The sequence below is a fragment of the Bison bison genome, unplaced genomic scaffold, assembly GCF_000754665.1.
Source record: "Bison bison bison isolate TAMUID 2011002044 unplaced genomic scaffold, Bison_UMD1.0 scf7180017864452, whole genome shotgun sequence".
Classification (NCBI taxonomy): Eukaryota; Metazoa; Chordata; class Mammalia; order Artiodactyla; family Bovidae; genus Bison; species Bison bison.
The window spans coordinates 2700582-2714665 of NW_011495014.1; the positions used below are offsets into that span (position 1 = coordinate 2700582).

The window sequence follows — 14084 nt, forward strand, 5'->3', positions numbered from 1 at the left end:
CCTACATGATATTTTACATGTTTCATTGCCATTCTCCCAAATCTTCCCACCCTCTCCCTCTCCCACAGAGTCCATAAGACTGACATAAGTGCTTTTTAAGACATTTCTGATTTTTCTTTTTTTGGACAGTTAATACTTCAGTATACCAACAGATTAGTTTTACATTATATAAATTTTTGTGTTAAATATATTTATGTCAATGATAACATACAAGCATGGTTACATACCATAGAAAATTACTGATGACTAAGATAATGTTTGCATGAATTGGGTGGGTCACTTTTGCTACTGCAGTCTCATACCTTATTTGCTTCAAAATAAAATTAACTTATTTTACATTTATTGAATTTTAGTATGCTAAAGTGGATACTCTTGAGCCATCAAGCTATAGATTTCTTTCTATTACATCAATTCTGCAGGAAAAATAAGGATTGGTGTGTGGCAAATGGTTTTCTTAGGTAGAACACTGGCAAAAAATGTGTGGTAGATAAGCCTAAATATGAATAAAACTAGCTTAAAAACCTTTCCATTTGATTTAATCTGTGAATGGATATCAAAATTTAAGTATAAATGTTAGACTTCATGACTGAAATGGTCATTGGAAAATGTTGCATAATTGATAAGATCATAATTCTCAGTTCTAATTTCACTTGATTTTCATTTTTTCTTCTTATAGACTTTCATAGTATTAAATAAAAAGAGAACAATATTCAGATTCAATGCTACCTGGTGTACATTGTCTCCTTTCAATTCAATCAGAAGAGCAACCATTAAGATTTTGGTACATCCATATCCTTTTCTGTTGGTTTTAAACTGTACTAACATCAAATGAAACTATTCTATTCAAATATTGCTGCAGTAAACTTTTTAATTAACATATCATTTTATGTCAAACTGAAATCTTGGTTATAAATCCAGTGTGTTCCATATTTGAAAATACATTTAAAATATATTTTCTAGTGCACACAAGTAGTGGTAGCAAATCTTAATCCTCGTTGCTTTTCAATATAAATAGTACATTTTTGAAACTTAAGAAACTGTGTGATCTCATGTGTGTACATACATATAAACAGATTATAGAAATGTATTTTAAACATTATTTTTATTACTATTGTTCCTTGACTGTAACTTACCTTTTTCCGACTATTCATTTTGGTCAGCGTCCTGACTGACTGCATATATATGTCCATGACTGATTTGCCAAAATGGGGGCCAGCATTGCAGTAAGTTATATAATTTTATTGTGTATAATCGCATATATGATTATATTTTATATTTAACACATTGTTATAGTACATTATATACTACATATTATGACATGGTACAAATTAATATTTATAATTTACATGTAATATACATTGTACATAATATAATACACATATTCCACAATTGATAAATTTTCTGAATAAAATATATACACATGTTGTTAATCAATTTTAATGTTTTTCTTCCCATCATTACTCTTAATTGGATTTTAAATGCTTCTATTTCCCAGCATGTTAGGTTCACAAGATAGAGATGCTTGAGCCTTTAGCTATATATGTGTTTATGTCTGTGGCTTCATGTAAGTGAGGCTTTATTTTTATTCTAATGATTGATATATTTCAGTGCTTCAGATTTTCTTTACTATTGCAGTCCCACACCAAATTTGTTTCAAACTCAGATAACATTTTCCTGTCTAATTTTCCTGTCTATTCTTTAGAAAGATATCTTTTTATTCCTTTCTGTTCTACTCCTCTTTCCTTGGGGGTGTGAGTAGCTTACCTTGCATTAGAATACAAAAATGGAAAGGCCCATTAGGTTTTCTAGAGAAGAAAACCTTCTTGATGCCACCCCTCAAGGTTTCTATTCTTAAAATTAGTTAACTTTGGAAGGTAAATATGTATTATACTGATTCACTGTAAAAATTTTTGTATATGTAGATAATAAGTTCTTTCATACTTGCCTACATTTTGTTACTTATTGCTGGACTCCCAATGTGGGATAAATTTGATATTTTGTGTTTGTTCTTTACTTAAATATATATAAACATAACCCTGGGCTAAAATTTGTTGAAAAAAAATTGATAGCCAAATCTCATGGTTAATGTTTTAAGACTCAGGAAGCCCTAACTAAAGCCCTATCCTATGGTTGTCTAGTTGGTTGGTTGGTTGATTGCCAAATAATTATCATAGACATATATTTCAGAATTATGAAATATTGGTTTCATTTTTAATATGAAAAGTCATATGAAAATTATGTGAAATTTTTTCTGCAGGAATACTTTGCTTGGAATTTATACATTTGAAATACTTGTAAAACTCATTGCAAGAGGCATCTGGGCAGGACCCTTTTATTTCTTTGGTGATTCATGGAACTGGCTTGATTTCAGTGTAACTTTATTTGAGTGAGTACTCCTTTTAAGTTGCAAACATCATAATATTTGCTTGCTAAGAAAATGCTTTTCATAAAGAAACATTGAGGTTGACAGAATTTTCTGCCTGTAAAATTCTATGAGTACAGAACGATTCATAAGTCATAGACATAGTGAGTTCTCTTAGGCAGCTCCAACTGAACTAATCCTGACTATGCATTGAAAATTAAAGGAATGGGAATCTCTGTTTTCTACCTGAAGCAAAAACAATAGAGGAATAAATTAAAGGAATAATAATCTCTGTTTTCTACCTGAAGCAAAAACAATAGAGGTTGAATTTTTTGCACTTGAGGTGATTATGTTCGGTGACCAGAAAATATCCTGGAGACTTAGGAGAGGATTCCAACATATTTGATTCTGTTAATCTATATTGCTTAAGAACAGGAAATATTCTAATTATCAGAATAAGATATTTTATATACATGCACATTTTTCTAGAATGATACATTAAATTCTAATAATTTACACATGTATTAATTTTTTTCAATCCTTCTATTTAATGTACTCTATTTTATGGCTAAAGAAATTGTCACAGGCATCAAATTCCTGTTAAACATAATTTAAAGTAATACTCTATTTGTAGAGTTAGTGTCAATTTTTTTAAAAAAGAAATAACCTTTATAATGAACAGATTAGTTTCTTCCATGTAGTGAGCAGTCAAAAAATAGTATCTAATATCATTGAAATTATTATCAGTACTTCTGAAGTCACTAGTATTATTTCTCTTCTTGCCATTGCTATTAGCTAAAATTTGGCTAACGCAACTAAGGGCTCTCAGTATGTGAAGATGCTTTGCTATGAACTATACATTGATTAGGAGAAGGCAATGGCACCCCACTCCAGTACTCTTGCCTGGAAAATCCCATGGACGGAGGAGCCTGGTGGGCTGCAGTCCATGGGATCGCTAGGAGTCGGACACGACTGAGCGACTTCACTTTCACTTTTCCCTTTCATGCATTGGAGAAGGAAATGGCAACCCACTCCAGTGTTCTTGCCTGGAGGATCCCAGGGACGGGGGAGCCTGGTGGGCTGCCGTCTATGGGGTCGCACAGAGTCGGACACGACTGACGTGAATTAGCAGCAGCAGCAGCATACATTGATTAACTAATTTAATCTCCCCCAAATCCTCAGAATTAGAAAGTACCCTTACTTTTTACATTTGAGGAAACTGAGGCAAAATAGGTTAAGTAATTTTTTCATATCACACAACTAGTAAATAGTAGAGTCTATATTTCTCTACCAGCAGTCTGGCTCTAGAGACTGTGTCCTTAACCAACATACATTTGACTTCTACGACCATCACCGTCACCACTGTCATCGTCATCACCATCATTATCAGCACCAGGAGTTTAAATACTTAAAATAAATCTTATTCCTTTCAAAAGCTATGTATTTTCTTATTTTAACTATATTTTCAAACCAATAAGATTGCAAAATATGAACATAATATAGAGTATTTGAAGAAATTTTGACCACTTAAAGTGTCAAGCTTTTATAAACTCTCATAATTTGTAGATTAATGTTTACTTGATTACCTTGCACTGTAGAAATCTTTGCCTTCCAATCAATAATAAACCTGTTTGCAAAATGCAATAATGAAAGCGAGTGAATATTTGCATATCTGGTTTTAGAAACAAGCTTCAAATATTATAAAAAGCCAAATGTCAGTAACATAAACTCAATATGATTTATAAACGACTTTAATTTAATTCCACAGGCATATTTCAAGATATTCACCTCTAAATTTCATTTCAGTATGTAGAATTATGAGAAATTTGAGAATTTTGAAAATTATTCCTTTAAACCAAGGTAAGAAAAAGTATCAAGTTCTTTGTCTTCATTTTGTTTCATGTACTTCCATGTATTCGTTTGAACGGCCTTGCCATTGCTTAGAGAAATGTTGTTAAACAACATTTCATCTTTGAAATAAATGAATATAAGATCAAATATCAAATTTATTTGTCACTCCTGGAATGGAAAGGAAAAAAATACATTTGTTACTTATTTGAAGTGATTTCAATGCTTATGATAACAAAATGTAGAACTCAATCAAAATAAGTTACTTCCTTATTTTTTCCTGTTTCTTTAATTTTATGTCTTAAATATGAAATACTAAAATTGTCCTTAGACTTCTGAATGAATTAGCAGTCCAGACAGTTATCTAATCCATCCTCTTCTTTTCCTCATTGAATCTAAGAGCCAGTTGAAATGAACAAAGTTGTATAAAATAAGTACCCTTTTACTCTCAGTGCTTGGATAGGACGTATTCCACATGCCACAACATTCAAGAAGGTTCTGTTAAATAATGTACAGCCATGACCACATTGATGGAAGATGCAGAGGAATAATTTACACATCCCATTACTGAATGTGTCTTGGGGAAGCCTACTAATACCTTCTGATTTGTTGTTCAGAATGAATAAAAACAATAAGATAGGAAACTTCACTCAGAGTTTTTTTTTTTTTGGGCTGTTATGAGTCAGAGGTTTTATCAAATAATTGAATGAATAAACCCACGAAGTAGTGTGATAACACCAAAAATAAGATCTGCAAGCAACGTTCGTCCACTGGAACATATGAAGAAGGCCAGATAAATGCATACTCTGTACTTGGAGTCCAGGCTGGGCAAAACAGCAAAAACATTGGGGAAATGTGATAATAGATGCCTAACCTTGTGGATATGACTTCCCTGGTGGCTCAGACAGTAAAGCGTTTGCCTACAATGTGGGAGACCCAGGTTCAGTCCCTGGGTCGGAAAGATAGGCTGGAGAAGGAAATGGCAACCCACTCCAGTATGCTTGCCTGGAAAATCACATGGACAGAGGAGCCTGGTAGGCTACAGTCCATGGGGTCGCAAAGAGTCAGACATGACTGAGCGACTTCACTTCAGTTGTGGATATACTGAAACATTGAATAGTACACATTAAACAGGTGAATTGTATGGTTTATAAATTATATCTCAATAAACCTGTTTGATAAAAATGGTCTGTGGCATGGTAGTTTCACCAAGCACAGTGAAGAAACCAGCAATGAGAAATGTCCTTGCAGGAATTTCCACAGTCTTAGTTCTTTTACTACTCTCCACAAATTACTGGAACGTAAGTTGTATCTTCTTCATCTTCATCTTAGAATTAGAGGTAAAGATTATAGAGGAATTCAGGTAAATCCAAGTAGAATATAGTAACTAGAATTGGGAGCATACAGGCTGGTATGAATTGCTCTTTTTTTTTCAAAGGAGAAAACGACCAAGGCACATACTGGTTATACAAATGTGTATGAAAACAAGGAAGAAAGGAAAACACACTATTCAAGAGAATGAAAATAATCCTTTTCCTCTTAAAAATGTACTCTAAGGCATAAAGTGTAAGCCAGTTTATAAAAGTGAGTAAAGTGAGTATAACTGAGTTAAAATTGTCTGTCAAGATGTAGAGACTTGAGCTTCTTTGGGGTCCAAGTGCTGGTTGACAATCTGCCTGCCAAGGCAGGGGACACTGGTTCCATCCCTGGCCCAGGAGGCTCCTAGACGGCACCGGGCAACTAAGCCCATGCACCGCAACTGGAGAGTAGCCCCTGCTCGCCATAACTAGAGAAAACCCGTGTGCAGAAACAAAGACCAAGCAGAGCCAAATTAAACATTAATTAATGAAAGAAACATATAGACTTTAAAATTAAACCAGACATAAGTTAGAATCCACAAAAGATACACTAAACTAAAACAAAATGAAAGTTTAAAAGTAAAAAGAAGGAAAAAGTTATACCAGGAAATCAAAATCAAAATTGACATATGGTTCAGAGCTTTGAATGGTAGGTAGCAGTGAATGGAAGATAGCAATGAAAATTATTAATAAATTTGAGTCTATAAAGTGTGATGGTGACTTCTTTTTATCATCGATTAAAATATTGACACTAAAAAAAAAAAATTGACACTAAAATTAAAGCTCCATAAGAAGCTTGATTTTATATATTCTGTATAGAATATATTTATGTCATAGCAATATTAATAACAATATTTTGTATTTATACATGTATAAGTATATTTTAATTTATATATATTCTATAATATCACTATTATAGATAAAATATTTGCATGAGTTTATGTTTATATGCACACATACCTTCTTACTTATATTTAAGAATTTCCATTCCTAAAGATAATTTCAATAAAACAGTGTGAAAATTCTTTTCAGTACAAAATATACACAGGACTCATGACAGTGACCAAATAAAAAATACACAGTTCAAATACACATATTTTAAAAGATTTTTATGGTGATCACGGCAATAATATCAAATTAAAATATCCCATTTTTCTTCTAATAAGTTGGCAGTGATATTTTTAAAAATGTCCTACCTTTAGTAAAGGCATATATTTATAGTCTTTGGTTTATATATATTTATATAATATATAAAGACTATATATTTATAGTCTTTGGTTTATGCATTGGTTCAAAATTTCTTTAAAATTATGAATATATGAATTAATACTTAAATATCTCATATACCATGACACAGAAATTCCATTTTTAAAGTAATACTTTTAAAAGACTTGCATATAGCAAAACAATTCATAGTATAATTGTTATAATAAGTGGCAAAAGTAGCTGTAAATATGTATTTCAGGATGATAGCAATTAAAATTATACGTTTATTCTAGATATCACATTTCTTTAATCACAGGAGTAACTTTCAGGCAGTTCAGTAACTCAGTCATGTCTGACTCTTTGTGATCAATGGACTGTAATATGCCAGGCTTCGCTGGCCATTACCTACTCCCAGAGCTTGCTCAAACTCCTGTCCATCGAGTCCGTGATGCCATCCAACCATCTCATCCTCTGTTGTCCCTTTCTCCTCCTGCCTTCAGTCTTTCCCAGCATCAGGGTCCTTTCCAGTGAATCAGTTATTTGCATCACATGTCCAAAGTATTGAAGGTTCAGCTTCAGCATCAGTCCTTCCAATGAATATTCAGGACTGATTTTCTTTAGGATTGACTAGTTTGATCTCCTTGCAGTCCAAGGGACTCTCAAGAGTCTTCTCCAACACCACAGTTGAAAAGCATCAATTCTTCTACTCTCAGCCTTCTTTATGGTCCAACTCTCACATCCATACATAACTACTGGAAAAAGCATAGCTTTGACTAGACAAACCTTTGTGGGCTAAGTAACGTCTCTGCTTTTTAATATGCTGTCTAGGTTGGTCATAGCTTTTCTTCCAAGGAGCAAGCATCTTTTAATTTCATGGCTACAGTCAGCATCTGCAGTGATTTTGGAGCCCCCAAAAATAAAGTCTGTCACTGTTTCCCTTGTTTCCTCATCTATTTGCTATGAAGTGATGGGACTAGATGCCATGATCTTAGTTTTTTGTGTGTTGGGTTTTAAGCCAGTTTTTCCACTCTCCTCTTTCACTTTTATGAAGAGACTCTTTAGTTTATTTTCACTTTCTGCCGTAAGGGTGCTATCTGCTGCTATCAGAGGTTATTGATATTTCTCTCAGCAATCTTGATTCCAGCTTGTGCTTCATCCAGCCCAACATTTTGCATGATGTACTCTGCATATAAGTTATATAAGCAGGGTGACACTATACGGCCTGGACGTACTCCTTTCCCAATTTGGAACCAGTCTGTTAGCTGACTGTATAGTCTCCATCTTCGGCCGTGAAGAATATAATCAATCTGATTTCGGTGATGTCCATGTGTGGAGTCGTCTCATGTGTTGTTGGAAGAGGGTGTTTGCTATGACCAGTGTGTTCTCTTGGCAAAACTCTGTTAGCCTTTGCCTTTCTTCGTTTTGTACTCCAAGGTCAAACTTGCCTGTTACTCCAGGTTTCTCTTGATTTCCTACTTTTGCTTTCCAGTCCCCTATGATGAAAAGGACATCTATTTTTGGTGTTAGTTCTAGATGGTCTTCTAGGTCATCATAAAACCATTCAACTTCAGCTTCTTCAACTTTAGTGGTTGTGGCATAGACTTGGATTACTGTGATATTGAATGGTTTGCCTTGGAAACAAAATAGAGATAATTCTGTTGTTTTTGAGATCACATCCAAGTATTTTAAAGTTAGTTTTATTTGAGGACACTCTTTTCTAATAACTTTTCTGTTACACTCAAGAAATCTAATCATTTGAGGGTGTCATTTTTTAAAAAATAGATTTTCAATTCTCACAATGATGTATGAAATAAGTATATTTAAACTCCCTTAAAAATAATTAAACAGAAACATTAAACTGTTGATAACTTGCTCAACATTATGGAGTTGGTTTATTTTCATCCATTATTGGAGGAAAGAAGAGTTATGGTAGTTTTATCTATGAAGTGTAGTTATAGGGTGTTTGTTGTTTTTTCTTGATTTCTATATTTTCAGAATTGAGCATGTATTATTTAATGGTTAAAAAAATGAGTGTCCTTAAATAAAACTAACATTGAAGTTGAATTCTTAATTAAAAAGTATTCTGGTATAAATACAGTGATATATAATCACAGTTGTATGTTATTCCATTTCTATTCATAAAATTTTTAATGTTTTATTTAATGAGCTTCAAAGATTGAGTTCATCAAAAGATAATAAAAATGTATAGAATACTGCTATTTCAAACTATTTCTTTTTTTCAACAACATTTGCAACCGATATTGATTTGTAACTCAATGCCTTTACCTGTGCTTATAAATAATGGTGATTAGTACGAAAAATAGTAACCAAGAGAGGAGGCCTGTTCTTTATGTAGTAAAAAGAAACAAACAAATAAGTAAGAGTACTAAAGTATGTCTGACTTATTGCCAGATGTAATAGATTAGCAATAATACAGAAATCTCAAAGTTTAGCATGTTATTTGTTTTATTTATCAGATCTAGGTAATGATAAATGAAATTATAAAACACAAAGCTATAAATTTCAATGGCATCTGCATTCGCCATGAGAGAAGTTTGCTAATGCTGCTTTACTAAGGTATTTTATTTTACCAAAAACAAACCTTTGTCTTTTCAGGACTGAAGTCTTTTGTAGCCATACTCATCCATTGTTTGAAGAAACTCACTGTGGTCATTATCCTAACTCTCTTTTTTCTGAGTGTATTTTCTCTAATTGGGATGGGGCTCTTCATGGGCAATCTGAAGCATAAATGTTTGCGATGGCCCCAAGAAAATGAAACTGACATGCTGAATAATAGAACTGGAAACCCATATTATATTCGAGGTAAGAATCCCTTGCCATCTATATCAAAAAGCATTCTTCACAGAAATGTTGAACCTTCAATTTCAGAACAAATTCAACTTCAGAACAATCTTCATGTAAATACCTAACTATGCCCAAGTGCTAATTTGAATTGGTTTCCTTTATCAGGATGATAAAGTTCCAAGTCTTCAGACAGTTATGTCAGGGAAACCTAAGTTTGGAATTGCTAAAACTCACAAGTTTTATCATTTCAAAAATAAATAAATATGACCAAAGCCTCCTAGATTGAGAGAAAATGGTAGGCTACAAACTCCTTCCTTCTTACTGTAGAGAAGGATGTTCATCTGTACAGATGTAATTGGGTTTTAGATATGCTGTTCACTCAAAACTAGATACAAAATTTCATGTCTTTCCTATTTTTCCAGAAACAGAAAACTTTTATTATTTGGAAGGAGAAAGATATGCTCTTCTTTGTGGCAACAGATCAGATGCTAGGTAAGTAGTATTAATGTTTTCTTCTATCAAATCTGTATTGTAATGGAGAGTGGAGTCGGGCCCTTAACTGCTCAAAAGCCAATAAGAGGCCATTTAGTGAAAAGGAAAGTTTGTTTTATTTTAGATGCTAGCAACTGACTGGAGGGTAGACTCTTGTTCAAAGGCTGACTCTCCATCTGCCCCGACAATCAGGGAGCAAGAGGGAGGGAGCTACATGCAGAAACAGCACAGTCAGCTCTGACAGTCATCTTGAAGTCAGTCATCCATGGTCTGACCAGCATCATGTTGATTGTTTTAAGTATGATTAATCTTCAGATCCAGGGTTGGTTGGTTTCAATTTCCTTGAGACCAATTCTTGGAATTATGACAGTTTATGGGAACCCGGTGGCTTAGTGGTAAAGAATCCACTTGCCAGTGCAGGAGATGCTGGCTTGATCCCTGGGTCGGGAAGGAGGAAATGGCAACCCTCTCCAGTATTGTTGCCTGGGAAATCCCATGAACAGAGGAGCCTAGTGGGCTACATGGAGTCTCAAAAGAGTCAGAAATGACTTAGTGACTAAACAACAATAGGACTTAAAATAATTCTTCAGTGAGATGACAGAACTCTCAAGTCTTCAGTTCAGTTCAGTTCAGTCACTCAGTCATATCTGACTCTTTGCAACCCCATGGACTGCAGCATGCCAGGCTTCCCTGTCCATCACCAACTTCTGGAGCTTTTCAATCATCTGTTGTCGCCATTCAATCATCTGTTGTCCCCCTTTCCCCCTGCCTTCAATCTTTCCCAGCATCAGGGTCTTTTCTAATGAGTCAGTTCTTCACATCAGGTGGCCAAAGTATTGGAGTTTCAGCTTCAGCATGAGTCCTCCCAATGAATATTCAGGACTGATTTCCTTTAGGATGGATTGATTGGATTTCCTGGCAGTCCAAGGGACTCTCAAGAGTCTTCTCCAACACCACAGTTCAAAAGCATCAATTCTCTGGTGCTCAGCCTTGTCTATGGTCCAACTCTCACATCCATACATGACTATTGAAAAAACTTATTTTCTGATAATTTCGAATGAAGAGATAAAGTTGAAACAGAGTGCTTCTCAGCGGTACAATGGCTTAATTCTTTGTGTTACTTTCCTCAGCTGGAATGACTTGGCACCCATCTGAAACTCAGTTCTTAGAGACTCTGGGCCCGAGATAGGGAAAAAGCACATGGAGGCAGGAGAATGAGTTATGTAGTTTAGTTGCATTAAGGTGCTTTAGGGGGCTTTCCAGAGGCTTTCCTTGTGGCTGAGATGATAAAGAGTCCACCCGACGCTCTTTCAGGATTTCGATCCCTGGGTTCGATCCCTGGAGGAGGGCATGGCAATACATTCCAGTATTCTTGCCCAAAGAATCCGATGGACAGAAAAGTTGGTAGGCTACATTTGACGGGACACGACTGAGTGACTCACACACACACACACACACACACACGGGGGAGCCTCTCAGGTGGCACTGGTGGTAAAGAGCTCACCTGCCAATTAGAACTCTGTTCAATCCCTGAGTCGGGAAGATCCACTGGAGTAGGAAATGGCAAGTTGCTCCAGTATTCTTGCCTGGAGAATCCCATGGAGAGAGGAGCCTGGCAGGCTGTAGTCCATAGGGTCACAAATGGTCGGACACAACTGAAGCGACAACATGTACAAGGTGATTTGGACATTTTATTGCTTATTCAACCTTTTTACCTCATTACTGCTGGGTTCCCATTCTATTTTCAAGCCCAGATTGTGAATCCATCTCATTGTATCTGCCCCATCCCACTCGAGCTAAACCTTTCTGTGGACATTCCAAACTAGATTTGACGTGACATGCATGTTCAAGATACCAAGTCATGGATAGTCAGAATGACAATGATATAGTAAATCAAGGCCTTAAGAGAAAGTCAGTGTTTCACCTGCAGCCATTATACTTTGCCGTATGATAAACTATCCCAAAAACTAGTGTTTTAAGACAAGAACAAAAATTCATCAGTTCAGATTCTATAGGTCAGCAATTAGCAAGTCTCAACACAAAAGTACTTTTTAAACCTCTGTTTGTATCACATTTGTTAGCCATTAACATATATGTAAAGCAAGTCTCATGGCCAAAGCTCCAATAATGTGGGAGGGAACTACAGAGAGGTGATGAGGGAGGAAGCATGATTTATTGGGCCACTACTTTCATAATGGACAACAAGAACCAAACCCCAGTAGGTAAAATTATGAAGACTCCATGAAAGGAAATGCAATAAATATTTAATCTGATCTTTCTACCAAAGTGCCGTTAGCTGCTTATAAATTATTGATAAACAATGTTTTCTCACTCTTTAAATAATGGTTTCTAAGGGTTTGAGGTGAGATCATTTAAAAATTAAACCCTCAACTACTGCAGTTTTATTTTTATCAGTGTCATTTTCCACCAGTTATACTTTCACTTTGATTTTGGGTCGTAAAGAAATCTTTAACAAAGACTTGGCAAAAACCATTTGTGAGGCCCTGTTGTCTTTTAGCTTAACTAATGCTGTTCACTTATATCAGCTGAAAATCTAACTCATATGCAACTTTTTTTCACTGGAAATTGTTTGGGAGAAAACCACGCCCCGTGAAAGAGGGGGCCCTTTATTATTCATGGGTAGATATTCTGTATTTGTGATTTAACCTTGATCTGAAAGTCACCTAAGAGTAAGCAGTTTTTCTTTTCTTTATCTCAATTAGTCAGTGTCCTGAAGGATATGTGTGTGTAAAAGCTGGTGTAAATCCTGATGGTGGCTACACAAATTTTGACAGCTTTGGCTGGGCCTTATTAGCTCTATTTCGGTTAATGACGCAGGATTACCCTGAAGCACTTTATCACCAGGTAAGAACACAGAATCTGCACTGCACGTAAGGATGATGCCATGCTCCTCCTTTCTAAAATAATGATCAAATGTAATGTACTTTATTAAATTTTTGTGTGGAGAAGAATTTGAGGCCAGAAGGAAATAGAATTATTCAATGTCAAACTGTATGTAAACACTGAGCCCACGTCAGTGTTCTTATGTATTGGTATCTTATTTAATCTTTGAAACAATCCTACAAAGTCAGGATATAAATATGTGCATATGCTTTTACATGAAGACCCTAAGATCAAAGCAGGCAGATAACTTCCCCAAAGTTAAAACACACGTATCTACCAGAGATCACTGTACTACTCTGTGGTCTTATATATTTGACATTAACTAGAGAGCATTCGGAGAAGGCAATGGCACCCCACTCCAGTACTCTTGCCTGGAAAATCCCATGGACAGAGGAGCCTGGTAGGCTGCAGTCCATGGTGTTGCGAAGAGTCGGACATAACTGAGTGACTTCACTTTCATTTTTCACTTTCACGAATTGGAGAAGGAAATGGCAACCCACTCCAGTGTTCTTGCCTGGAGAATCCCAGGGATGGGGGAGCCTGGTGGGCTGCCGTCTATGGGGTCACACAGAGTCAGACACGACTGAAGCGACTTAGCAGCAGCAGCAGCAGAGAGCATTTCTAGGTGCTAATTCTCCAGACAAAAAATTTGAACCTATGATATTACCATCTGTTAAGAAATTGTTGGGACTTCCCTGATGGTCCAGTGGCTAAGACTCTGAGCTCCCAATTCAGGGGGAGTGAATTTGATCCCTGGTCAAGGAACCCCATGTATTGCAACCAAGAATTCACATGCTGAAACTAAAGATTATTCATGCCTACAATGTACTATTACTTTTTAATTCTTCTGTTTCTTCTCATCCTCCTTTAATAGTCAGTCATGCTCCAGTTATAGTAACAGAAAGCTTACTGTTATGAGACTTTAAATAAAAATTCTGAGTCTCCTTTCATAACTGATGATTTGTGTGCCATAGTTTCTCAGAAGGATATAATATATACTCATTAAAAATGTAGATTCAGCTTTTCTTTTAAGAAAATAAAAGTGGAATATGCAGTGTTTTTCAGCAGCATAGTTAATATCAAAAGATATTAGATAAAATAATTATTTT

General features: G+C 35.3%; 1 protein-coding gene across 1 annotated transcript in view; it reads left to right on the forward strand.

Moving 5' to 3' along the window:
- The window catches only part of SCN7A (sodium channel, voltage-gated, type VII, alpha subunit), an 80548-nt gene that overhangs the window by 21223 nt on the left and 45241 nt on the right, over positions 1-14084 (forward strand). Inside the window, exons 3-9 of the mRNA XM_010858940.1 lie at positions 677-789; positions 1134-1223; positions 2258-2386; positions 4131-4222; positions 9391-9597; positions 10002-10071; positions 12795-12936. Coding sequence (XP_010857242.1) covers positions 677-789; positions 1134-1223; positions 2258-2386; positions 4131-4222; positions 9391-9597; positions 10002-10071; positions 12795-12936 — 843 coding nt within the window. The remainder of the gene's footprint in view (positions 1-676; positions 790-1133; positions 1224-2257; positions 2387-4130; positions 4223-9390; positions 9598-10001; positions 10072-12794; positions 12937-14084) is intronic.